Source organism: Misgurnus anguillicaudatus, chromosome 19, assembly GCF_027580225.2.
Source record: "Misgurnus anguillicaudatus chromosome 19, ASM2758022v2, whole genome shotgun sequence".
In the NCBI taxonomy this organism is placed as follows: domain Eukaryota; kingdom Metazoa; phylum Chordata; class Actinopteri; order Cypriniformes; family Cobitidae; genus Misgurnus; species Misgurnus anguillicaudatus.
In genome coordinates this window covers 33,116,521-33,142,846 of record NC_073355.2, presented here as the reverse complement: position 1 = coordinate 33,142,846, position 26,326 = coordinate 33,116,521, and the positions used below count along the sequence as shown (strand labels likewise).

At 35.5% G+C, this 26,326-nt stretch overlaps 4 protein-coding genes across 10 annotated transcripts in view; 3 read left to right on the top strand and 1 right to left on the bottom strand.

Annotated features, from left to right (window-relative positions):
• The window catches only part of arhgap27l (Rho GTPase activating protein 27, like), a 35,970-nt gene extending 28,091 nt beyond the window's left edge, over positions 1–7,879 (bottom strand). For 2 of the 3 annotated variants that reach the window (XM_055194489.2, XM_055194490.2), the window contains exons 1-2: positions 7,764–7,878; positions 4,010–4,351 (exon numbers count right to left, since the gene is read on the bottom strand). The gene's annotated coding sequence lies outside the window, so the exon portion shown is untranslated. Of the gene's footprint in view, positions 1–4,009; positions 4,352–7,763 lie in introns of all 3 variants that reach the window. The other variant, XM_055194491.2, reaches the window with a different exon arrangement.
• Positions 7,224–13,276, top strand: LOC129436392 (interferon alpha-5). Of its 4 annotated transcripts, none has more exons than XM_055194496.2 (6): positions 7,224–7,369; positions 10,817–10,872; positions 11,031–11,111; positions 11,488–11,634; positions 11,728–11,805; positions 11,904–13,276. In XM_055194496.2, the coding sequence occupies exons 2-6, from the start codon at positions 10,822–10,824 to the stop codon at positions 11,979–11,981; spliced, it is 435 nt and encodes a 144-aa protein (XP_055050471.1). In that variant the 5' UTR covers positions 7,224–7,369; positions 10,817–10,821; the 3' UTR covers positions 11,982–13,276. The 4 variants fall into 4 exon arrangements, with proteins under 4 accessions (XP_055050471.1, XP_055050470.1, XP_055050469.1 ...); XM_055194495.2 differs by having other exon boundaries at positions 7,224–7,375; XM_055194494.2 differs by lacking the exon at positions 7,224–7,369 and adding an exon at positions 10,067–10,651.
• A 3,789-nt stretch (positions 13,277–17,065) lies between these two features.
• Positions 17,066–19,586, top strand: ifnphi1 (interferon phi 1). The gene is made up of 5 exons (XM_055194488.2): positions 17,066–17,728; positions 18,291–18,359; positions 18,571–18,726; positions 19,061–19,153; positions 19,439–19,586. Exons 1-5 carry the CDS (start codon positions 17,597–17,599, stop codon positions 19,541–19,543), a joined length of 555 nt encoding a protein of 184 aa, XP_055050463.2. The 5' UTR covers positions 17,066–17,596; the 3' UTR covers positions 19,544–19,586.
• A 2,894-nt stretch (positions 19,587–22,480) lies between these two features.
• LOC129423871 (interferon alpha-H) lies at positions 22,481–24,532 on the top strand. 2 transcript variants are annotated; one of them, XM_055180382.2, is made up of 5 exons: positions 22,481–22,873; positions 23,704–23,790; positions 23,899–24,030; positions 24,119–24,193; positions 24,286–24,532. In XM_055180382.2, the coding sequence occupies exons 1-5, from the start codon at positions 22,610–22,612 to the stop codon at positions 24,373–24,375; spliced, it is 648 nt and encodes a 215-aa protein (XP_055036357.2). In that variant the 5' UTR covers positions 22,481–22,609; the 3' UTR covers positions 24,376–24,532. The 2 variants fall into 2 exon arrangements, with proteins under 2 accessions (XP_055036357.2, XP_055036348.2); XM_055180373.2 differs by having other exon boundaries at positions 22,489–22,873; positions 24,116–24,193; positions 24,286–24,523.
• The last annotated feature ends 1,794 nt before the right edge of the window (positions 24,533–26,326 follow it).

Here is a 26,326-nt window from a genome sequence, read left to right as displayed (position 1 = left end):
CAGAATAACCAAAATAGATTAAGGGTCAACAAAACAGGAAATGTTCAGTCCTTATTCTGCTTTTGCATAATAATCTTGAAGTTTTGTCAGGGCGCTGTCATGCTAACATGTAATGTTTTATTTATATTTTTTTATCCCTGACCTTTAATGCATCATGCATGCTCTCTATACGTCCAAATATAAAATAAGTTAATTGAAGCTGTTTAATCAAAGTAATTCATTCATTGATAACATTACTTAATATACACATTGTTAGTTCATCTTAACTAGTATAATAACAACAATAATACACAATACAACCTTATTGTAAAGTGTTGCTAAACAATCACAGAACCACAGATCGTATTGTCACAATTTAACACAAATAGTTGCTTATTTAAGCTCCTTCTAGGAAACATCTGTATGAACTAAATGGTGAGTACTGCGAAACATGTATCCTGTAAACCTCTCCTGTTTCTATGTTGTCTCACAACAAAAAATAAGGGAAACTCAGTGTAACTGTTTTTAACCATGAAAATGAATCTCGTCATCAGTAGACTTTATCAGTCAAAGCGTTTTTTTTTTAAACAGGCCAAGACACGTCTGCTGCAAAGCAAGGGATGGCATCCCTTATCAAGGACTCGCACAGAAAGTCCACAGACTGACAAAACTGTCCTGTCTTACACGGGACATCAAAGACCACAATCTCGCTTCATAAACGGAAATGAAGTCAAAATAATGCTGTGCTTATGGTTTATTAAACCAAGGAGAAGTAAGTGGGAAATATCCACTCTGATATGAAGATCTCCCAACTTGGATCTCGGACTGTTTAGTTAATGTATCTCACAAACACTGCAACGTTGATCAAAGGCAGAGCCAGAACCTGTCTGGCAGCTTTTGAACCCTTGGGTGACGCTCCCTTGAGTTAAACGGCAGCTGTGCAAAAATGATAAAAACACTAATACGTGATTCATCATGCAGTAGTTGTTTAAACGAATCACGTTGGAATCTGCACAAGCTGTATTTGGCGGGAAGCTGTGTCCTTCCAGATGAAAAAGGCTGCTGGTGTAGAACAATTGGAGGAGGCCGTTCCCATTGAAACACTGTTTAAACACGGAAACCCCTTGTTTTTTTTTGTTTTTTTGTAGCCCGGCTTGCTTTGACCTTGCTGCGCTGTCTGGTTCTCTCACAGGATGTTCACGACAGGGAAGAAATGGGTCTTTATGTGATTTGTTCACTCAAACAAACACACTTTTAAGTTAGGTTTCAACTCTCCTGAAATTAAATTTGACCTTTTGCCATATGTGGTCTGCCCAAAATCTTCAAAATCCTGATAGTGTTATGTAGAAAGTCATGTAGAAACAGGGGTTACCAATTACCGCCCACCCCGATGAAAAAAACATGCACACTTGACATTTCATCCCACCACTAATGTTTAAAGGCTTGGGCGGTAATATGATATACCGCGGGATCTAAAAATAGCAAAGGTATCAGTTTCAATACCGTCATACGGTCATTAAAGGGACACTTCACCCATTTGCATTAAGCTTTGTATAGTTAGAACCCCAGTCATGTTTTTGAATGGTCGTGCATCATTTCCTCAGTTTCCGCTAAAACAGGAGAAATACAGATTTCAGTGTTGCACTTCCTTCTTTCAATGCTGTAAAAATCATTATGTTGCATCATTGAAAGCAGGAAATCCAATATCTTTGACTACAAACACCCCTTTTCTCGGTCAAATAGGCACCAAATTCGAAATGTATGTTACATTTTAACTAGTCTCAGCCTCAGACGTCACCCCCACAGACTGTTGGCTAAACGTCTGATGTTTTTCGTACACTTTTCTGGAAACCCTGTGAGAATGTCAAAGTCGTCTTTGATTGGTTGAAATAAACCGGATTTCCAGGAGACATGTGTCACGATTAGTTTCGGTCCCTGGAAAACAAAGCTCTGACGTTCCATTGAGGAAGAGAATCAGTCGTGTTCACGTGGATAATAATGAGTAGTTATCATGATCAGCTAAACATTGGATTCTCAAAAATATGCAAAGTTCGCAGCATAGACTCTTTAAAAGACGTCCAAGAGTATTGCTTGAGGCAGTTATTGGAGTCAAAAAGTTTGGTTCTCCTGAATTGCTTGTATGTGTTAAAAAGTGGAGAGATATGCTTCAAACAGATGTTTAACGGGAGCGTCTCATTGGTGTGGCTGTTGATGAAGTGCACAACGTTGTTCTATGGTGAGTAATGTTGTTTATTTAGATGCTACTCGGTTGCGGCTGGTTATTTCAATAACTGACTTGTTGCCAGCCGGCTCGTTATTGTGGGGAGTTCGAAACGTGACGCTAGACGAAACAAACTCTGATTGGTTGTTTGATATGTCGGTCAAACAGCTCGTGGGTGGGCTTTGTCCAGAAAAAGCAGCGAAAAACACCAGACCTTCAGTGTTGCTTTTTTAAATGCACGTTATAAACGACTCCGACTCATACTGATTTTAGATTGATAAGGACGTCCTACTGACCAAATGCCGTAGTACACGCACAAGCTGTGCATAAAACACAGAATCGCAGCCTTGCGATTCAGAATCGATTTCAGACAGGCATTTTTAATGGGACACACGATTAATCGTTACACCTCTAGCAATATTGTATACTGGAGGAGGTTTGACGGTATCAAAATTTGAATACCGCCCAAGCCTAGTTTAAACCCAATCTACACGCTTGGTACAAAACACAGTATGCCAACATACTCTTCAAAACTCTGTGACTCCACTTTATTGAAAATTTTAGGTGCAGCCAAAAAAATTATAACTTGGTGTGGTGATTAATATCTAAGTCAATACTTGCTGAAAATAACAACTCCAAATCTCATTTGTGCTTGTGTGCTCAAGCACGTCTGTGCCGGGTTTGAACAAGTGCAAATTAGATTTGGCATCCATTGCCGAAAGGGCGAGATTTTTGTTCAGAAAATAACTTTTCGCATGCTATCATTTCACTACACACAACACAATTCGCACAGATTTCTTTTGAGGTCATGCATTGTATTTTTCGTCACTTTTTTCATTTTTTTTCTAAAAAAAAAAACCCACCAGCCTAACTGTATTCCTCGTACACGATTGGTACGACACGAGGAAAAACTAATGACGACAGAACTCTTATTTTTGGTTTTGCTCAGACGTACCAGATGTGAACATGCTTGCAAATGTAGAGCGATTGGAGCCCAAACAAAGCAGTGACCTCAGATGTTATAATGGTTATTCTGAGAGGTTACACGGCACCGACCAAAGGCTTCAGGGAGAAATGAGATCCTCCCTGGAATGTGCCGTGTACTACTCACAGAGCTGGACCAGATCTGTGGTGTTCCAGTTTCCCTCCACACCCACCAGCGCAGTCACCTCAGGAATGCAGAAAGAGCACTATTGCTCTCTGTCAAGTATACAACCGAGATTATCAAAGTCCAAAACGAGGGATGTTTTGATCACACGTACTGTACTGTGAATTAACGCAGGCTGACGGCTATTAAACCAAAGTTTCCCAATAAACCTGAATTACCCGTTTTTAAGAGTGCTCAAAATAAGAGCTCTGACAATGAATCTAATGTAACAACAATACCTATTATGTTCACTTCACCAATCTTGTTGACTGTTGCATTCAGGTGATAAACATGCGACACCCACGCTAAATAATATCATGCATTGAACATATAAAACTCAACAGCAGTTAAACTTGCTGACAGCATGCGCTGATATTCTCCTCTCACAGCACAAATAAAGATCGCTTACTGTGGTTTTAAAGCAGTACTGCTTCTCTTTTGAAACTACAAGTGTCTGCTTTTATCACACAGGAACACAAAAAAGGAAGGTAGCTGATTTTTTAAAAATCACTTGCTAAGGGAAACACTCATATAGGATAGAAAAAGAGGTAAACAAATTGTCTGCCAAAGGTACAAAGTACTTTACGATGAAATAATTATTAAACACATCTACAACGTAGGCTATCCCATTTAAAAACTTTTTCAAGTTTTTAAAAAAGTACCTGCTTTGGAGGAATTGGAGTGCCATCCTTTCTCTCTCTTTCTCTTTTTGTTCAAGTTACATTTGTAGGTTTCCCCTCCTGGTTTTCTTATTAAATTTCCTTTCTTCTGATTAAGTCTCCAAATGTAATAAAACGTTCGGTCTTCGTCCCACAGCACTTTGTTGTCCCACCTATAGCTAAAAGTTCCAGCTCTGACAGTTGTCATTCAGGATCGGTGTACATCCGTATGTGTGTATGCTTGAATGTGGGTGGGTGTGTATACACGCTACAGCTTTGTGCCAGTTTCAGCTTGCCTGCCTCCACTGTCTGCATTCATTTCCTGTTCCAGCAATCACATCACAGCTTTAAAAGAGTGAGACAGCAAGCAACAGGAAGAGAGAGAGAGAGAGAGAGAGAGAGAGAGAGAAATAAGGGTATGGTACAAAGGAACATAATTACATTCATCTTTTCTTAACCAGTTAAACAAGCACATCAGCAGATGCACACATGGGTGAGAGTACAGGTGTCAAAACACGATTTAATTTATAAATGTAAATTTCAGATGTGTAAAACATTCAGGTACTGTCAAACTCCTTATAAAAATCACTGGACTACAAAAACAAGTTGACAAAATGTTTCGGTATTTAAAGCAAAGGAAATATTCTGGCAAATATACACATCCACTAATAAATCCAACAATAGAAATCACATGACATAAGTTTATTATATGGAGTAGATGGTATTCCTTGTCGCTTATGGTGGTGCCCCTCCTCCCCAGATGATTACTAGAACCTAGTAATAATTGACTTGCCTGCAAACAAAAACACGTCATTTGCCCGGTTACCCCATGTGAAAATGCTCAAGGGTTATATTTTTTGAGCAGTAAACTAAGCAAACTAAAACGATACATGGCTGTTAATCTGAATTATGCTTGATGTGAGTTCTCTATGCAGCTTCTATGAATAACACACGGCGGTTGATTCACACCCATTTGGGCCCTGGTGGTTTCTTCCCTCCCTTCTAGCAAATCTCTGATCAATTTTAGGCTGCACGAAAACAAACCACTACGTATTCACTACGTATACTCGCTGAACTGTGTGTAACCAGGAAAGAAGAGGTTACTACTAAACCTCAGATCTGTGAGCAACATGCCCCTGCAAAAAAATAAAAAATAAATCATGAGTATGTTTACTGGGTGGGGCGATATGGACTCTGTACTTTCAGTGATGTCTTATTTGTCTCTTGGAATAGATTGTATTTTGCTGGAAAAAATGTGGGAACGTATTTTTACGAGGATAAAGAAATGAATGAGCTGTCTCATTTAACCTTTTAGTGTATCAAATGAGGAACAAAGCATGACAAATGTTAAATGATTCACTGACTAAATGACAACTTTTCACAATCGTCACTTTAAGTTTCACAGTTTGTTTGTTAACCCTGAAAATGAGATTAATACACTGCTAAAGCCAGTTTAAACTTAATAGAACACTAACACTAGTTTATAAAGCAAATGTTATTGTGCATGATAATAAATGACAGCGTTTAAAGGAAAACACCACAGTTTTTCAATATTTTACTATGTTCTTACCTCAACTTAGATGAATTAACACATACTTATATTTTTTCAATGTGTGCACTTAATCTTTGTACAACGCTTCTTGAATGTGTTAGCATTTAGCCTAGCCCCATTCATTCCTTAGGATCCAAGCAAATGTTTTATTTTGTGCCACCATACTTACTCGTGTAACTACTCATGTAACAGTCTTTAAATAGGGAAAACATGGAAGTGTTTGGTGGCTTCTAAATTCATCCCTGTTTGGAACCATAGGAATTAATGGGGCTAGGATAAATGCTAACACATTCACGATGTGCTGTACAAAGATTAAGTGCACACATTGAAAAAAGATGTATTAATTTGTTGAGGTAAGAACATAGTAAAATATTGAAAAACTGGTGTTTTCATTTAACATTTTACCTTAGAAATTATTATAAAGTGCTTTGCACCAAAGTTTGTCCTATTAGTGTCCTAAAACAAGTTTAATCTAACAGACTGTTGACCCTTATCAAGGTGTGTGAATTAAAAGTAATCACCAGGGCCCAGTTTTTCAAAAGGTTTAATCCGGATAAAATTGATCTGGATGTGATCCGTGATCACGTAATCCAGCTTACTTTTGAGCCAGTTTTTCAAAGCAACATCGGATTTGATCAGTCTGATACGGATAGGAACTTTTCAGGATCACCAAATATGGATAACCAGTGCTCAAACAGGATAGAAAATCACAATGTATAACTATAGATATGTAAAGAGCAACAAGTATAATAGCCAGTGTGGGGTCAATTTAAGTTTATTTTTATTTGACCTGAAAACACACACATTACAAAAAAAATAATAAAAAAGAAAAACCCCTCCCCATCCTCTTCCAGGAGTTCACTCATCTGAGACCTACAAAACATACACTGAATTTATATATTCACTAATTTTTATATATATATATATATATATATATATATATATATATATATATATATATATATATATATATATATATATATATATATATATATTTAAATTAGTATATATATATATATAATTAGTGACAGAATAAAATTTATTGTTTTTGGTCAATTTTGTCAGCTGTTTGGGGGATTATTTTATGAGGCCAAACTCTTTCTACTTTGCTGTAGGCCTATACTGAAAGGCTGAATACGTTAAAGCCTACCTAATCACTGTAGCCTGAAAGATGAACAAATTAAATTCTGAAAAAAAAGTTCTGAAAAACCCAAACTAAAGGTTTGATCCGGATCAATGCCAAGATTGGATTACGTGATCTAATCCGATTATGTAATCCGTTTTTTCTTTTGAAAAACCCATTTTCAAGATTTGATCCAATCCGTTATCCAAAATCCTAGTGGATTACTTTTGAAAAACCGGGCCCTGGTCCTGTTGGACAGCTGAGTAAGTTAAAACTGCAGTTAAAAATGCATAGGGGAACATCATGTGACCCTGCCTTGCTGTGAGTTATTTTTGTGATCTACCTTGTGGTTTTCTATATAAGATCAACCTACATAATGTAAAGAACATTCTGTGAATATATAACATTGATTCCTTTTCTCATCGAATATGACCTGAAATGAAATGTGATGCTCAATATCTTATAATTAGATATTAGATTATGAGACTTATGAGATTTCACAGACAGGGTAACATATATCTTTGTCTTTCTCTCTGCAGTCCCCTGTCTTCTACATCCTCTGGAAGGAAACCCTCTCTTTCCTGTTCAGTGAGCTAAGCCACAATAGGTTTCCTATTCTCAAACTATCTCATTTCCTGTCATGGATTTGCACGCTTTTACCTCAAACTGAGTTTAGAATGAAGAGCAGGTACAGGTACAGTAACGTGCTCGTGTGAGTTTGTGTGTGTGTGCTTTCTTTGTGCATATTTTAGGACACACGGTACATCTCAATCTCCAAGACATGCATGCCAAGTTGCTCTTAAACAAGTATGAACATGTTTTAGTGCTCTGTGTCTGACTGTGAACGAGGAATCTTTTTACCTTTGAGACTGTATGACAGAAAAAGTTTCAGAAATGTCATGGAGAAAAGTGTAAAATGTAGTATTTACTTTATGACCTACAGTTACAACTGAGCAATCTGAATGATACATAGTTTCACAACGTCTGTAGCATATAAATGTGGGATATGACATCAACGTTTAAGAAACACGAGGCAAAAACAATGGAATACAAACATTAAAGCAAAAATGTTCTTCACTCACCTGTACAATCAAAACGTCATTGTGTCGTGGTGTATAGCGATGTTGTGGTGCCCCCTGCCGACAGAGAAATGGTGTTGTCACATCTATCAAAATCTTTTGTTGGTCCTCCGAGTAGCATCTACTTCTACATGCACAACCGAAGGCTGCAGTTTCGCTAGGTGGCGCTGTCACAAAAAAAACTAGGGTCCAAGAACTGCGGTCCGAAACTGCGGACCCTTCCGTTGTGCAGCAAAATAATTTTGGGTCCTCCTGGAATAACTTTCCTGTCAAAGAAACTTATTCGAACTGTAACCATAATTAACCCCTAAAATTGACCCCCTAACGAGTTGTAGATAGTAAGCCTCTAACCCAGTCTCAAACTTAACCTTGAGCCTTAACATGCTCCTGCAATCTAATTTGTTTATAGAAAGTTCCAACATTAGCTTGTAAAATCACATTTACTGTCATTAAACAGTAAACTTAAAAAAATAAAAATGATCAAAACGCTCACATCACCTGTCTCTCTAATTCGTTGTGTTTCGTGGTGTATAGCGATGTTTTGCTGCCCCCTTGCGATTAATCTTTTGTGTGGTTGTTCCTAGAACTACATCCATGTCAAAGAAACACTCTTAAGCCAAAATATAACCATAATTGACTAAATAATAATACACAAGCCTCCTAACCCAATCCTAAACTTAACCCTTCTATTATGTTTGTCAAATTGACCCCAAAGCTATACTTTGACATCTCTGAAAAATATGCGAATTGTATTTTTAAACCTTTAAAGGGGACATTTCACAAGACTTTTTTAAAATGTCAAATTAGTCTTCACATATGTGAAGTTCAGCTCAAACACCATATAGATAATTTATTAAAGCATGTTAAAATGGACACTTTGTAGGTGTAAGCAAAAATGTGCCATTTTGGGTGTGTCCTTTAAAATGCAAATGAGCTGATCTCTGCACTAAAAGGCAGTGCTGTGGTTCGATGGTGCAGATTAAGGGGTGGTATTATCCCCTTCTGACATCACAGGGGGAGCCAAATTTCAATGGCGTATTTTTTAATATGCTTGCAGAGAATGGTTTACTGGGTTGATCTTTATCACCTGTTGATAGAAGCACTGGTGACCCAATTATAGCACTTAAACATGAAAAAAGTCCTGAAGAAAGATTTTCCTGATATGTCCCCTACTTTTTTACTTTTCTTTGATACTTTTTGACTTAAAGTTACTTTTAGTCACTTTGGATAAAAGTGTCTGCCAAATATATAAATGTACATACAGTGTTCCTGCAAAACTGATCTAATTAGTGTTTTTTTACTATTAATATGTGAAAGTCTGGTAAAACTGTTCTCAAATAAAAAAATATATATATTATTTTTATGAATACTTTTATTTTGTTACTAAATACACACTAAATGTATGTGCTACAAAAGATACGGTTTCATAGAAATGAATATATTAAATAAACAATTTATGTAAATAAAAAATAAAGTGTTTTTTACAATTTTATTTTAAATTTGAAGTTATTTAGCATATATTAAACTATTTGGGGTCAATTTGACCCCAAACATTAAAAGTGTTGCTAAATTTTGAATATATCAGGAGGGTTAAATCTAATATTGAGCCTTAACAGAATCCTGCAATCTGGTTTATAGAAAGGTTGTTCTCTTCTTCACCGTCGTTGGATGATTGACGTTAAACATTTTTAAATGTTACTTTAATAATAATAAATAAAAATAATTAATAATTAATAGGCCTACATAAAATCCTACATTAACATTGATTTTATTCTGTCAAGGTTTGACCGAAAAACATTAAAATTAGAATTAACAACAGCTACATTTTCTTGGCCCAATTTGTGTTTCCGTTTAGACGAAATCATCTAAGCCCACTCTTTAATTTAATACATTTAAGCTCAATACACAGACAGACAGATGCAGTGGGTGTGACGTCTATTTAAACATAAAATAAAGAAAATGTCTTACAAATTCGTAGGACAAACTTTTAACATCCTTTATTGTTCCTAGAAAGAACAACAAAGACAAGAATTAAGCAATTATTGATGCGCCCACATTGCATCATCACGCAAGGTGCCGTAATAAAATTCCCGAAGGAATTCTACCCCACATATCGGGTTGCATAATAGCCGTGACATGTGTCTTAAGAACTAGTCTGACCAACTAGCAATTAGTTAGGGCTAACCAGTCTCACTATTTTGATTTAAAATCGACCAATCCACCTCTTTATGTAACATATCCTACTTAAAGTTATGATCTGTCAGAAAAAAGAGACCTGATTTATTTTTAGAGCTATTGTCTTATGCAATCGGCCTCAGGTAACACATGAAAGTGAAAATAAAAAGCTTTGTATTTAAACAACACCGGAAACAATTCGAAATTACCACCGACGTGATCGTGTTATGACATCACCAAATACAAACAGCTTGAATATATGACATCATACAAAACAAAACAAATACTTAAATATTTTCTATCACTCACAACTATTAAATCTAATCTGATATACATTATATGATACCTAAACGAAAATAGGTCACTTGTCATATTAAAGTCATATTTTTGTGATAGACCGTTTGCTAAAATCATCCTATGTAAGGGACCAAAATATAACCTTAATACCTTTTAATAATGACTGAGTAAGTTCATGTCACAGTTTGAAATCAATAACTGAAATCAAAAAGCTCCTAATCTGCATTCTCATGAATTGCGTCTAAAAGGGCTGGTTATAAAAATCCCTGTTGGACTCAAGGGAATTGGTGATGTAATATCACTCTCATTAATGTTTTCAAGGTGAGATAATGAAAGAGTTGCACGTGACTACGTATTTCACTTTCTTCTTTTGAAAATTCCTGCCGGGCTTCCCGCCTCCTACATGGAATGCAAATTTGGTATGGTGATTCTTTCTGGAGTCTATATAGCCAGTGTCTTGCAACAAACTTGAGTTCATTTTTCGTTAATATTGTCACTGAGCTCTAGCTACTATCAATACAAAGCGACAATGAACACTTTTGTGTGTTTTCTCTGGCTCATTGTTATCCCGACCTTGTATGCAGCATCTATGAGCGACCAACAGCTCTTGAAAACAACAATCGGACTTCTACATAAACTGGTGAGTCTGTCTGTTTATCTGTTTGTGTGTATGTGTGTTGCGCTGATAATCTGCAAATAAACAATATTATCCTTATATGTGATGTGAGTCAATGAATTATTAATATTAATATTGGCGAAAAAATAATATAATTCATTAATATAATTTTTTCCCCACAGGGTCATAGGAAACCTTATATGAAATGTTATAGGGAGGTGGGAATAACTTCTTTTGATCTCTCATCGAGCCTTCCAGAAAAGGTACATCAAATTATGAAGTAGCCTAATTGTTAAATCTGGATACCAAAGCTTTCGTTCCAGCCCCACTTAAATAAAACTGCACGTATTTTAAATGAACAAGAAGAACTTGAATAGCTGGTTCAGGTGTGTTTGATAAATGTTTAGTAAGGTAGACGATAAACAAATTCTCCAGGTATCATTTGGTTTATCAAATGTCACACTGGCGCAACCCCCAAAATATAATTTATTAATATTCATTTTCAAATGCCTCCAAATATTTCCCGTATATGATTTAATTATTGAAGGTTTAAAGAACGGAAATAATAAATGGCACACCTGTTGTAAGTCAATGATGCTTTTGCACCCTGTTTAATAATTATTCTCTTTTTGAGAACAGGCGCAAGAAATGCAGCCAGCACTGAAGATAGCATTCAATCACACCTTTGAGATTTTTAAGAAGAAAAGCCACGGCCACTGGAATTCTACTGCCCTCAATGATTTAATGACGTTCCTTCACATGCAAAATAAAACATATGAAAATTCCGTAAGTCATGGGCATACCTTTAGTTGGGATTGAGACATCATTTTCCCCGAATAGTCGACACTGTCATTAATTTAATCTATTTTTAAAATCCAGAAGGTGAGCTCTGAACTTGAGACGCTTGAGACGCTGGTCAAAAACTTTAAGAAGCTCGATCAGTTTCTCACAGAGCAGGTAAGACACTAACAATTCAGAGCATTAACGTTTATTAATGTCTTCAATATTAATTATATCGCTATTAATGTACTGTATACTTTTCTTTCTTCTTATAGAATTTCAGCAAGTGCGCGTGGGAGATTGTGCGCAATGAGATTTTGGGCGTCATGGATACATTCAGAAAAAAACTGTGAACTTTTAATTTATAATAATTTTATTTATATTATTTATGTTATTTTATTTATTAATAGGCTAATATTATTTGCTTCCATTTGCACTATTTGTAAAGTGAGTAAACGAATGTATATGTACAAATGAATGAAGTTGCAACTGACTAAACTTCATGGTTCGTCTTGACTGACCATACAATGAAGAAATATAATGAATGTAACCTGGAAATGAATGTATAATTTAAACAAATGTTTTGGACAAATAAAACAATGTGCAATATGTAAATGTCACTTTTTTTTACAATAAATAAAATGTCAATGTAAACCTGCAGTGTCTCTTAAATCGTTATTTGATTACACCGTTTAATATTCAGGGAAGCCGGGGCAAGTTTTCACACTGTTCATTGTTAAATCTATTTTGGGGTAGTTTTGTCAGACAAAAAGTTTGTTTTGTTTTACTTATGTGACAACTTTCCCGTGACCCGCTCCTGTCTGGCTAGGCTACTTATAATGTATAATATTGTTTAAGGTTTGAACGCTCTGGTTTTGTGCATTATTCCGTAGAAATGTAGACCGACAGCTGTGATCGAAAGCGATCAAACGAAGATAGGTATCGATGAGTAAATTAGCGGACGAAACTCGCAACCCACTAACACGCAGATGTTTTCTCCCCATCACATTCTCACTTTTTTGGATATAATACGCTGAATCAATATTGTATACTTCTCTAAAACACACTGATTAAAATTGGGGTGCAGTGAAAACAAAAATTCTCGTCTGCTCATTGTTTTAGTGGTATGCAAAGGAAAAGCTGGCGTCTTCAAAGCTTAGTCGAAGTGAACACACGGTACACAGCAGAACAATAATAATTCATTAAATACACTCTTTCTGTGCCATTATCGCTCAATATAAATTGATAACTTGTGTAATTAATTGATTGGCTTTCATTATTGGATTATTTTTTGATTGTCATTGATGGATTACTTTATTACATTTGTATTGCTGTGTTGTTTTGACTGCCAACCACTTTGCTACACTGTTTCTGAAAAAACTTTATTGTTTGAATAAAAAATATTTGATCAATATAATTACATCTTTGTTGCTTTGTGTTTATTTTATAACATGCGTATGACAAGTATAGAATATAGTCGTTTCATAAAAGCAATAAAATAAGCCATGGTTTGGAGTGAATTTACAACCTAAAGGCGTTGCAATTTACATGCTTCTGTAAGCTTCATGGGGCCTATATTACTTATATAAATGGCTACCTAGTTTAATAATCGTTTTGCATATAAGAAACAACATTTTTGAAAAATCATTGGTCCACACACTCACAATAAGGATACCGTGCTGGTACCTCAAAGTAGACATTGGTATCAAAATGGTACATATTAGGACGTCCCAGTGACAACTTTTGTACCTTTTCTTCTGAGAGTGCAATCTCATATATTGTATCTCATAGCCAAGACCACCTAAACCGAGGCCAAGTCATGACCAAGACAGGCCGAGACAAGACCAAGACTTTGAAGGGATGAGAATGAGACCAAGTCAAGAACAAGACAGGCCGAGACCAAGACAAGACCAAGACCAGTGTGAGTCACTGCAATAAAAACTGATAAAATGTGGAATATGCATATGATTAGGCCCTTCTTTTCTGTGTGTGTGTATGCCATCAGAGAAATTGAAAAAATAATCAAAGGCATTGCAAATATGTGGGAATTTATCTGTCTTTCCATGGCTTGCCATCCACTTAACACAATTCAGGTGTTTTTACTAATAAAATTAGAAAAATTGTCATTGGGAGAAACTTAAACAATGCTTAAACAATGCCAAAATCATATGCCAAACCTGAATAAACGGCATAAAAGTAATGATAAAAAATAAATTTGTGATGTGCCATCAGTTGTGGTCTTGACCGGTCTTGAAATAAAATTTCGAGTCCTCTTTGTCTGAGACCGAGACGAGACTGAGTAAAAATGCGGTCGATTCCAAGATGAGACCAAGACCTTTAAAAAGACCAGTCTCGAGAACTACAACACTAGTATTTTGCATTAATTAAGGAATAATTTACAACAGGCAGAATTATTCCAAGATAATGCACACCGCGGTGTTAATGCGTTACACCGCGGGGGTGCATTATTTCAACGGACTCAGCGGACTGGAGTTTATTATTCCGCTTATATGGTTAAGAAAAACAGGTACAAGAATCGTACATATTGTCACTGGGACGGTACCTTTCAAAAAGGTCATAATATGTACCATTTAGGTATATGTACTTTTGGGGTACCAGTAGGATATGTAGCCTATAAGCCTACTCAGCGTGTAGGCTATTAGAGGTATAGGCCTACTCATATTATATACAGTTGAAAGAAAAAGTATGTGAACCCTTTGGGCCCTTTGGATTTCTTCATAAATTGGTCATAAAATGTGTTCTGATCTTCATCTAAGTCACAACAATAGAAAAACACAGTCTGCTTAAACTAATACCGCACAAACATTATACGTTTTCATGCTTTTATTGAACAGAACATGTAAACATTCATATTGCAGGGTGGAAAAAGTATGTGAACCTTTGGGTTTAATAACTGGTTGACCCTCCTTTGGCAGCAATAACCTCAACCAAACGTTTCCTATAGTTGCAGATCAGACCTGCACAACGGTCAGGAGAAATTTTGGACCATTCCTCTTTACAGTTCAGCAATATTCTTGGGATGTCTGGTGTGAATCGCTTTCTTGAGGTCATGTCACAACATCTCAATCGTGTTGAGGTCAGGACTCTGACTGGGCCACTCCAGAAGGTGTATTTTCTTCTGTTGAAGCCATTCTGTTGTTGATTTACTTCTATGCTTTGGGTCGTTTTCCTGTTGCATCGTCCATCCTCTGTTAAGCTTCAGTTGGCGGACAGATGGTCTTAAGTTTTCATGCAAAATGTCTTGATATACTTTGGAATTCATTTTTCCATCGATGACAGTAATCTGTCCAGGGCCTGAGGCAGCAAAGCAAACTTCAGACGTGCTGCAATGTTTTTTTTTTTTGGACAGCAGTGGCTTCCTTCGTGGTGTCCTCCCATGAAGTCCATTCTTGTTTAATGTTTTCCTTATTGTAGATTTGTCAACAAAATTGTTAGCATGTGCCAGAGATTTCTGTAAGTCTTTAGCTGACACTCTAGGATTCTTCTTCACCTCATTGAGCATTCTGCGCTGTGCTCTTGCAGTCATCTTTACAGGACGACCACGCCTAGGGAGAATAGCAACAGTGCTGAACTTTCTCCATTTGTAGACAATCTGTCTTACTGTGGAAACATGGACATCAAGGCTTTTAGATATACTTTTGTAGCCCTTTCCAGCTTTATGTAAGTCAACAATTCTTGATCGTAGGTCTTCTGAGAGCTCTTTTGTGCGAGACATGGTTCACATCAGACAATGCTTCTTCAGAACAGCAAACTCAAACTGGTGTGTGTTTTTTATTGGACAGGGCAGCTTTAATCAACACATCCAATCTCATCACATTGATTGGACCCCAGGTTGGCTGACTCCTGGCTCCAATTAGCTCTTGGAGAAGTCATTAGCCTAGGGTTTCACATACTTTTTCCACCCTGCACTATGAATGTTTACATGTTGTGTTCAATAAAAACATGAAAAGGTTTAATGATTGTGCGGCATTAGTTTAAGCAGACTGTGTTTCTCTATTTTATGACCAATTTATGAAGAAATCCAAGTAAGTCCAAAGGGTTCACATACTGTTCCTTTCAACTGTATACCAACGTGTACTTTAAAAAGGTATACCGCCCCAGTGACAACTTTTGTACAGTCATGTACCTTATTTCTTAAAGTGTGCCACACCATGAAACATTTTTTTTCTGGTGATTTACTTAAGGAATTTTAGTCATTAAAATGCAGTTGTCTCCATTGCTCATTATTTTATTTTCTTTTGAATTATTCTGTTAATTTTCAATGTATTTATTTCGCTACCACGCATGCTATATTTGTTTAAATTAAATAAATCAGTTATACCTTTTAAACTCGGCGTAGAGATATGAAAATCTAATGCTGATAGACCTAAAAATACTTCAAAGTTGTGCGTTAACTAAAAATTAATGCACACCACAAGAAGTTTTTTAACCAATCGGAATGAAGCATTCAACAGCCATGTGGTATAAATGTTTATACATTTCATGACACTGCTGTGGAAGTATACTTGTTTTAGGCGATGTCTATGTCAGTCGACATATTTCTTTTTTTATTTATTCTCTGCGTAGCAATATAGGCTATGTGCATTGTTTGCATTATTGTGTAACTCAGCAATAAAAATAAAAAAGTCCTGCGGATATATGATAGAAGGCTGAAAGTGGAATTTTTAACAATCAAATTAAGAATCCGTGGTAGCACCTACAACTATTCGTCATAATAAAATAATGTTTAGTAAAAATGTGTGACGTTGCACGCAGCTGCATCCGGAAAAGTGAAAGTCAATGAGAGAGCGCATGTCAGCAAGTTGCATCACCCAGTGACGTCTTCAAACAGAAAGTGAAAGGGACTTCCCATTTCTTTTCATTTGAAACGTCAGCGCTGGGAAACTCTGTTCTATATTTTAAGGTAAGTTTTATTTACCGTGAGATTGCTTTGACCTATACATTATTTTCTAACCTTGCGTTGCATTTAACCCCAGTTTGTGTTTGTTTTTGTGGGCCGAAATAATAGAAAACGGTCTGCCAACATTACGTTTGACGTTCAAAAATATACGTCGGGTGGTCTGAGAAACCAAGAAATAAAGTGACAAAAAGATGCGCCGCTTAAGCGTATCAATTTGGAATTTGGTGTTTGAATTGCACGATTTATACGCTATTTATACGCATTTACATGAGACTGGGAATTGTATGATCTTGACATAGCCTAGCCTACACATTTTCTGTTGGTTTAGTTTAATTCAGAGTAATAATATGGTTTGCTGTATTTTGAATCTGACAGTGTCTGTGTTAACACAAATTAATTTCATTCATTTCTTTTTTTCATTGAATGCACTGAATCCAATCCGCTGTTATTAATTATAACCAATAGAATTTCGCCCAGCATCATTCAGAACACATGTAGGCCCTATATATTTGATTTGATAATATCAAATCAGTGGCTGGGCAAACGGTTCCCTGGTAGCCTAAAAAAACATTTATTAACAAATTGTATCCTTTAGCGAATAATATTAATAATTGATGTACCAGCAATGTCTCAAAGTATTTTCATTGTAGAAATTTCAAATAAGGATTTGTATACCAGCAAGTGGACAAGAGCGTACCAACACTTGTTTCCACTTCAATCACTCTGTACGCGTACGTGTCTCGTAAACCTAAAGCACAAACTAATTCAAATTTCACTTCTTTTAAGAAACAGATCTAATTTAAGCGCTTTATAAAATATTTTATATCAAACAAACCTGAAAAGAGTGGTTTGTTGTTGTTTTGAATATGGCATCCAATTCAAAACTAGAAAGTGAAAGTAGGATAGGCTAAGGATAAGTGCAGCCTAAAAGCGGGGATTTCAATGTTTTCACTTTTCTTACTGTCCATATAAATCCTGAGCACCCAAACATGAAGATGGAATTCAAACCTTCTTCTAAGCGAGAGAGTAGAAAACAGCTCTGGAAACATGAAGCAAAATCAAATGTGGACTTACGTCTTTGTCATATTTTTGACCCTGCAGAGTCAATGTTCTGCCTGCGAGAGGCTCGCCCGGTACAGCATAATAAGCAACGAGTCTCTGACCCTGCTTAGGCAAATGGTAAGTACAATTTTAATATTTTAGGCTTAATTTGTGAATGAATGTTTGGAAATTTACCACCACTGTTGCGTTAGAAAAATTTTGCATTGTTTTCTAAAGAACAAATTTGATGCAGTAGCAATTTATTATGCATAACAAATGTGTCTCTGTGAGGGTTTTATAAGGTTGGACTCACAATTATTTGTAACAGCAGACTGTTTTACTGAAATTTTTTTGCCACTAATGCACATAAAACAAGCTTTTATAATTTATACCCAAACATGGTCTGTCAGTAACCTTTACGAAGAGTACACCTTTATACCTAAATAGTTCATATGAGTACATCAAAGAAATATATTGGTACCACAGAGTGCATATTAGTACGTCAACAGTATGGAAATGGTACATAACGGTATACTAATTACCTAAATGCAATACTGCCCAGTGACGGCTTAGGACATTTTGTGACCATTTTTCAGTGTAATTCATAATGTAAGCATATATGTTTTAGAGAAGTTTATAATGTAGGAACAATCTGTGGATCTGTGATATCTCAAATGATTTATTTTACACTATGTTTCAGGGTGCACACGATCCTCCAGGAAGGGTGCCGTTTCCTCGGAACCTGTACCACCAGATTGACAACGCTGAGGTGGGTTTTTATTTAATAGCCTGCTTGAACAGAGTTAATAGTTTAGAACTGATATAGATATTTCATAACATCAATAAACAACATAGATACTGTATTTCTATTATTTATAAATGTGTACAATTTTATATAAAATACTTATGGCATTGTTATAATAAAAGCACTGCACTTGTATGTATTATAAGCTATATCATTAATCTTTGTTTCTTTACAGGCGGAGGACCAGGTGAGGTTTCTTACCTTGACCTTGGATCATATCATAGACCTCATGGATGCAAAGGAACACATGAATTCAGTCAAATGGAACCGCAGGACTGTAGACCATTTTCTAAGTGTCCTGCACAGGCAGTCGTCTGACCTCAAAGAATGTGTAAGTCTTGTGTGAAAAACATTTATACTTAAAAAACTTGACTAGAAAAGTTAGAGATATATGAGCTTACCTGTAAAAAACAAGCTAAAGTCATATTTTTGTGATTTACTGTTTTCTACAATCATCCTACATTATGCACAGAACATAACCTTGATATTTATTATTGACTGGTCATGTCAAAGATTGAAGTCAATGTAAAATCAATGACTAAAACCAAATTTTGATTCTCCTTATCGCACTATTAGACTGTGAGACTTGAGTCTGGATTTTACAGACATTGTTACATTGTGTTGATTTACTCTTTTGCTCACATTTTATGTTTTGTTGGTTTTAGGTGGCTCAATACCAAAAATCAATACATAAGAAGTCTTATGAGAAACGATTAAAAAGGCACTTCAAGGTTTTGAAGAAAACTCTAAAGAAAAAAGTAAGTTTTTGATTGCATGATATAACAATGTTTAGCTGTATTGAAATAAAATAATGAGTCTATAATGTCTAATTAAAAGTAAAAGGGAAGGATTTACAGTATTTGCTATTAACAAGTTACTGGGTTTTAATATTCAGAGAACTCAGGAACTCTTCACTTAGCCTAATGATTTTCCACCATTTGTTTTCCCGGTCTAGTAAGAGGCAAAGTGTATTTGTGATTCTGGTTTCAAATTATTATAAAGTCAGTTGAACTCAACATGCGTTGTTCCTCTTGCATTTTCAGGAGTTCAGTGCTCAGGCATGGGGGCAGATCTGGAAAGCTGTGAAAAGTCACCTTCAGAGGATGGACATCATTGCAAGCAATGCTAAGAAGCACCTGAGACATTAACAGAGCTTCAGTCGTGATGATCAGGGTTACATTTCATAAAGTGGAGTTGGTGCAAAGAAAAAAAGTCTAAGACTGCTGTAAAAACCAAAAAATATGAATGTTCTGTGATTTATTTACACCTCTGTGTTACATTTCATTTAAGGTGTTTAATGAAGTTTTGTCCTTGTATTTATTTTCTGATGAAAACTTGAACTGATAAAAAAAGCGAATTATGTTTCTCAAACATACAAAATGGATAAATTGAAACCTATTTTTTTATGTGGATTGGTGGAAGATGTATTATTTTTTATAAAGTTGTAGTTGTAATGTACATGCATTTTGTGATTACCTGATATTTAGGTCTTATTGTTTTTTTTATCATATACTTGTATTTATTTTCATTTAATTTATTAATGTGTAGGATTTTTATATCCTGGGATATTTATTAGATTCATATTTATTATTTAAACTTACTTTTTGTAATGGTCTTAATGACTAAAAAATGTTTTTATACTATTTATAAAATGACAAAATAAAAAATTATTTATTGAAACTGACTAAATGAGTAACATGTTTTCTTTAATCTTTAAAAGTTTGATACGTCCTTTGAAAATACTTTCATTTCATTGTCAAACTGTTAGAATTAAAAGGCTGTTTTTTACATGTTCTTTATTTTGTTATCCTCACATGAGTTATGAAGCAATGATAACTTTCAAGCTTGCAAATACTAAGTTTGTTTGTCCAAGAGATGATCACGAGTTAGTCCACACATAATTCATCTTCTGGCAGGTGATTCATGTTTCCTCCTTGCATCCCTAATATAATGGGAACTTTCTCCAATAAACTTTGGACTATGATTTGAACGGCATTCAGTGTCTGTGTCATTCATTGCCCTTGATATATCAAAATCTCTGCTGCTCAACTCAGACTTCCAGACTACGAAACATATTCCCAGACCTGATTAGATTTATATTCTAACAGTTACTTGATTGAAAAATGTTAAGCAGGAGTAATATACTGTAAAAATGATTTGTTTAGCTGACATAAACGTATTTACGTATTTATATAAGGTAATCTTGTTAAAGTCATGATCAATGTTGTTCATATTGTAAAGTTCATGTTTGGAAGCTCTCATAAAATCAAAGATCTGAATGCATTACAAGTTACAGCATTTGGCTTGGAATTTTCCCATATGCCATTACTTCATAAGCATTTATAAGTGTCATCAAATAAATTCTGGAAACGAATATTTAAATTACGTGCTTAATCGTGATTAAGAAAGCCTTCATTGACCTTAAATAAATTAATGTCACTATAAGAAATAGGGCAGCAATCGAGTTTTTTCATACATTAATTACTAGTTGAACATATAACTCACACATGCTGACTCATTCGCAATGACAGCATTGTAGTACAGCCTAAATGTATTTTTCCGTACCTGCGGCTGCGAAGTAATTAAACAAATTGTGGTTGTATAGGGTTAGATGATCCACATCTATTGCAACCCACACCACCACTTCTGAAAAATCTATTCAATGTGGTTAATAAACTTTTTTGTCCTCATTTTTGTATTGTTTGTGGTAATGGTAGAAGTGTATTATTCTGTGTGATTATTCACTGATAAATATGTCATAAACATATTTATAAATATTTTGAAAAGACATTCGTGCTCAATGACACCAAAAGAGGAAATTCGTGTCCATGAAAACGAATAAATAAATAAAGTATTATCGTGACTACCACGAAATGCCTTAAGATAGAGTTATTTATTTATTAAATTAATATTTACTATTAACAGTGGGGCATATTTACATTTTGAGACAAAGAGGGTGGGGTTTGAGCCCCCCCACCCCCCCTAGCCTATATATTACCCTGAGGAAGAGGTTTTTCATTGTACCCTGAGGCTATTAAAAAAATAGAAGATACGATAAAATATATAAAACTATCTCTTTCTTGCACAGGAGAGCGTGTAAGAAACAAATTATCCACCGGAAAGACTGAAACTCTTCAATAGCCTATAACAATCAGAAGATTAAAAAAAAAACAATCAGAAGATGTGACATGGCAGTTAAACCAACGCTGCTATAGACTTAGACGACACGAGACCATTGTCATTGCCCTGTTTATGACATTCCACGATGATGCATTTAAAGGAAACTTTTGTTAGTTGTTCGGGGTAAGTCAAAAGGTCTTATGCTAAATAACGCATATATAGCATAAAATACGCGGTGCTCTTACTTTTTCCAAATGTTCAACAGCATAAGATGAAAATCCGTGCGGTTTGTACGTACTGGTTTGGACGGAATATTCCGCTAATAAGTGATGACGATGCGGGCATTAGTAGGTAGGCTATATGGTCGCGCTTATTAGCTGTTAATGGAACGCAACCTGAGCTCGCGCTCGTTAATGCTCGTGTGGTTTATCTTATCCGCGTGGGAGAGAGAACTCGCTGGCAGCCCTGAAGTGGTTTGTCGCAATGAGCATTTCGCTTTCCCATTGTCTAAATTAAACGAACTTGGTAAAAAAAATCACCCATTCATAGAAAGACTAGGGGCTTACCGAGAAGGCAATTTCGACTTTCGAGTGAAAATGAAAATGCCAGCACTTTTTTTTTAAATAATTTTACCACCTAAAATCATTGACAAGCATCACATATAGAATTAAAATGCACCTGAACTCAAAAATGAAATAATTTACGATCAATAATCCAATCCTTTAAAAAAAAATAAAGAAACATATGTTCTATTAAAAGAAAAGCAATAATATCATAAGACTAATAAAAAAAGGATTTAAGATAAGATGAATTGATAACGGATGGTTGGCCAGATATAGATGGCTAGATAGATAGATGGATAGATGGATAGATAGATAGATAGATAGATAGATAGATAGATAGATAGATAGATAGATAGATAGATAGATAGATAGATAGATAGATAGATAGAGATCAGTTCACATCCTGCCACAATAAACGAGTGAGGCATCGCGGTTTGTTAAAAAACAACAACTGTAGGCTACAATACTCAGCATGTTTTTTCCACCCGCATTTCGCTTTCCCTAAATCATACACGCTGTATAAAAAGGACGATGGGTGTTCGTTTAATACAGATTATTGAGAAAGTACCAGTGTTCGGGACCGAGTGTTGCAGCTTATATATTGTTAACTTTTTACTTGGACAACTAACAACTTTCTTCCCGATCTCTGCTCTTGAATTGATTTACGAAATGACGCTTCAGTACATCACTTTGCTGTGTTCCTTTTTTATATTTGCACAAGTTTGCTCGATGCCAACAACCTGTCATCTGCCGTGGAGGCTCGTTAAAACAAGCTTCAATTTACTTGAGAACATGGTAAGTTGAAACTTTCTTTTTCATTCTGCAAGTGTTCTTTCCTGTATGTCTTATCTACCTTACATTTGCAGGTCAAAAGTTGAGGGTCACGTATTTCTTCACATTTTTCCACATACATTGTAAACGTATAACTTTGGAATAACACAAAAGCACGTATGCTAAGAAAATTAATGAAACTATTTTAGCCTAGCAACTTCATTGTAGTCATGTTCTCCTGGCATTTTATCAGCCAGCCTCTTGAGGTCTCATCCTGAGATTGTATTGAAGTGGACTCTTATTGACTACTTTTTCTTCATTACTTGGTCAGTCATCCAATTCCAAAACATAATTTAACAAAACTTTTTTAGAAATAAATATTAATAGGCATAATTGCATTTTTAAAGACATGACATCATAGACACATTTGAATCAAAAGCTCTTTAAGATCATAAAAAATATTTTAGTCCAGTGACCCAAAACTTTTGCTGAGAAGAAAACATTTTGGTTCCTCAAAGAACCTTTCAGTTAAAAACTTTACTTTTTTATCTTTTTGTGTGTGTTAAAGGTTGTTTATGGGAGTGGTTCTCAAACTGGGGGAGATGGTGACAAGAGGGTCCCAGTTTTCTTACATTTTATAAAATACATTAATTTATCATAAATTCTGTGTAATTAAACCTAGCCTACTTAAAGTTTAAGGATGTTTTATGTCAAACATTTTACATTTGCATGCCGAAAAAGTTTGAGAACCATGGGTTATGGTACCGCATAGCCTAACAAAGAAAGTTTTAGAAACCCTTATTTTTAAAAGTGTAGTGCATGTCCTAATCATTGTGTTCTTTCTATTTTATCAGGGAGGCATTTTTCCCCATGAATGCTTGGATGAAATTATCCAGATAACTTTTCCAAAATCTGCTCTGATGTCAAAGGGCTCAAATGAGGTAAAATGACAACTCACCAACACTTGTACAGGCATAGCTCTAGGATGGTTATCAAAATGTTTCTAATAAACCTGATCTAAATGTTTTCTGTTGCTGTTATATTTGCAGAAAGCAGTATATAAAATCATGGAGCACATCGACTTTCTGTTTGCGAACGACACTTTCCCAGAGTCCTGGGACCAGCAGAAAGCAGAGCATTTCCTACACATAGTTTACCGCCTAACTGAGGAGAGCAAATGTGTAAGTGAAACATGCATTTATTTCTGTAGGCTTTAATGGCTATGTGAACACGTCTGTAATTGTGTCCTAATTCTGTATTTTCTAGAAGGGAAGGCATCGGCCTGTAAGAGAGGATGCTCTGAACACCTATTTCAATAAATTAGCCACTCTTCTTAGAGACAAGGTAAAGTACACTGTTTTGTAATTCACATACAAATTCTCTCAATTTTTGTCATCATTACATATAATAATCTTTTATTGTTTTTTCTCTATCAGGACCACAGTGTCTGCGCTTGGGAGGTGATTCGAAAGGAGCTATTGCATGTTCTTAAAGTCATCCTTAAGCTTAACTCATCCAAAGTGTAGTTTTACCAAAATGTAGTTTAGATATTTATTGAAGTATTTATTGAAGTATTTATTGATTATTTATTGATTTATTTATTCATTTTTACCTTGTTATAAATATATTTATGTTTTTACAATAAAAACAATGTCTTCAAAAGTTTTGCCTTTTGTAATGAGCTTTATTGAATGTGAGGCCTGCAGGGCATCCTGGGCTTTTTTCAACACTTATCTCTCCAGGTGCTTTCTGTCTCTCAACTCTGTCTTATGGCCTTGGCCGCTCTTATCTGTAACTTCTTCCTTTAACTCCTTAAACTTTATCTCATAGTATAGTGCAAAAATAACCAGTTGGTAGTTCGCATTCTTTTCAGGCATCTTCTTTGTAATGTTTTTATATGGTAACATAACAAAAATTAAATTAAATTATTATGATAGAGTCTTAATCATTTGTCAAAGAAAGATGTATAATCCTGTTTCTTAATTAATGTAGATTATTGCATTAGATTCACGAATGGATGTGGGTTTGATCCGGGAACAAACAAACTGATAAAAATGTGTACTTTGTAATGCACATTGTCACTTTGGATAGATTTAAAAGTAAATTTATGACGAAATTTGTTTGATTAAAAATGGTACGCTTTCCAGGTATATAGGTCTATTATAGGTATGTGTGTATATATTGGCTGTAGCCTTAAAGGGGACATATCACGAAAATCTGACTTTTACCATGTTAAAGTGCTATACTTGGGTCCCCAGTGCTTCTTTCAAACTTAAAAAATGTGAAAAAAGATCAACCCAGTAATGTAGTTTTGGTAAACCATTCTCTGCAAGCATGGGAAAAAATAGGTAATTGAAATGTGGCTCCCCTTGTGATGTCAGAAGGGGATAATACGCCTCTTAGTCTGCACTATCCAACCACGGCACTGACATTTAGTGCATTTAAAAGGACACACCCAAAAACTGCACAATTTTGCTCACACCTACAAAGTGGCAATTTTAACAAGCTGTAATAAATTATGTTTATAATATTTTGAGCTAAAACTGCACATACTCTGGGGACACCCAAGATTTATTTGACGTCTTGTGAAATGTCCCCTTTAAAAATGTCATGTGGTGCGACCATGATTTATCTTTAAAGTAAGTGTCATAAAACTGCTCCCCGACACCATCTCCCCCCCCCCCAGTTTGAGAACCACTGGTCTACACTGTAAGAAATGTCAAAAAGCTCCCCAGAGTACACATAGCACATAAAGGAGTAGCTTCCTGGACAGGGATTAGGCTAATCCTAGACCAGTGTGTTTCAAACTGGGGGCCGCGAGATGGTGCCAGGGGGGCCCCAGTTTAATGACATTTTATAAAATACATTCATTTATCATGAATTCTGTGTAATTAAACCTAAAAAATAATAAGCCAACTAACCAACAGCATTACTAGGTATAATTTTATATGTTTTGTTTAAAACTGTTTTTGTCATACATTTTCTTTCGGGGGGCCGCAAAAAAATGCACTGTACACAAGGGGCGCCGCACGCTAAAAAAGTTTGGGAACCACTGTCCTAGACTAAAATAAATGTAAAATTTGTCCAAACTGAAAACACCTTGCACTGACATATCTTAAGACATCAGTGTCTTTTGTGATGCTTCAAAATGCACACAAGTAATGTTTTTATTAAGACATGTTTGTTAAAACTAGTTATACCACATGTCTGTTGAATTCTGTATTCTGATTGGTTAAGAAATGTTCCATGGGTATGCATTATTTTTCGATAACTGCACACTCAACTTTTCAAATGTCTTAAAAATAGGCACCAGAGCAATGTTTGTGGTAACCGTGGTATAAGCAGAATAATTGACTCTGGTCCCTGAATTACACCTTGGGTGTGCATTATCTTCTTATAATTCAATGGCCCGTCGTCAATTATTCCTTACTTATATTTCATAATTGAACTAAGGCCTAATTCAGGCTTAAGATAATC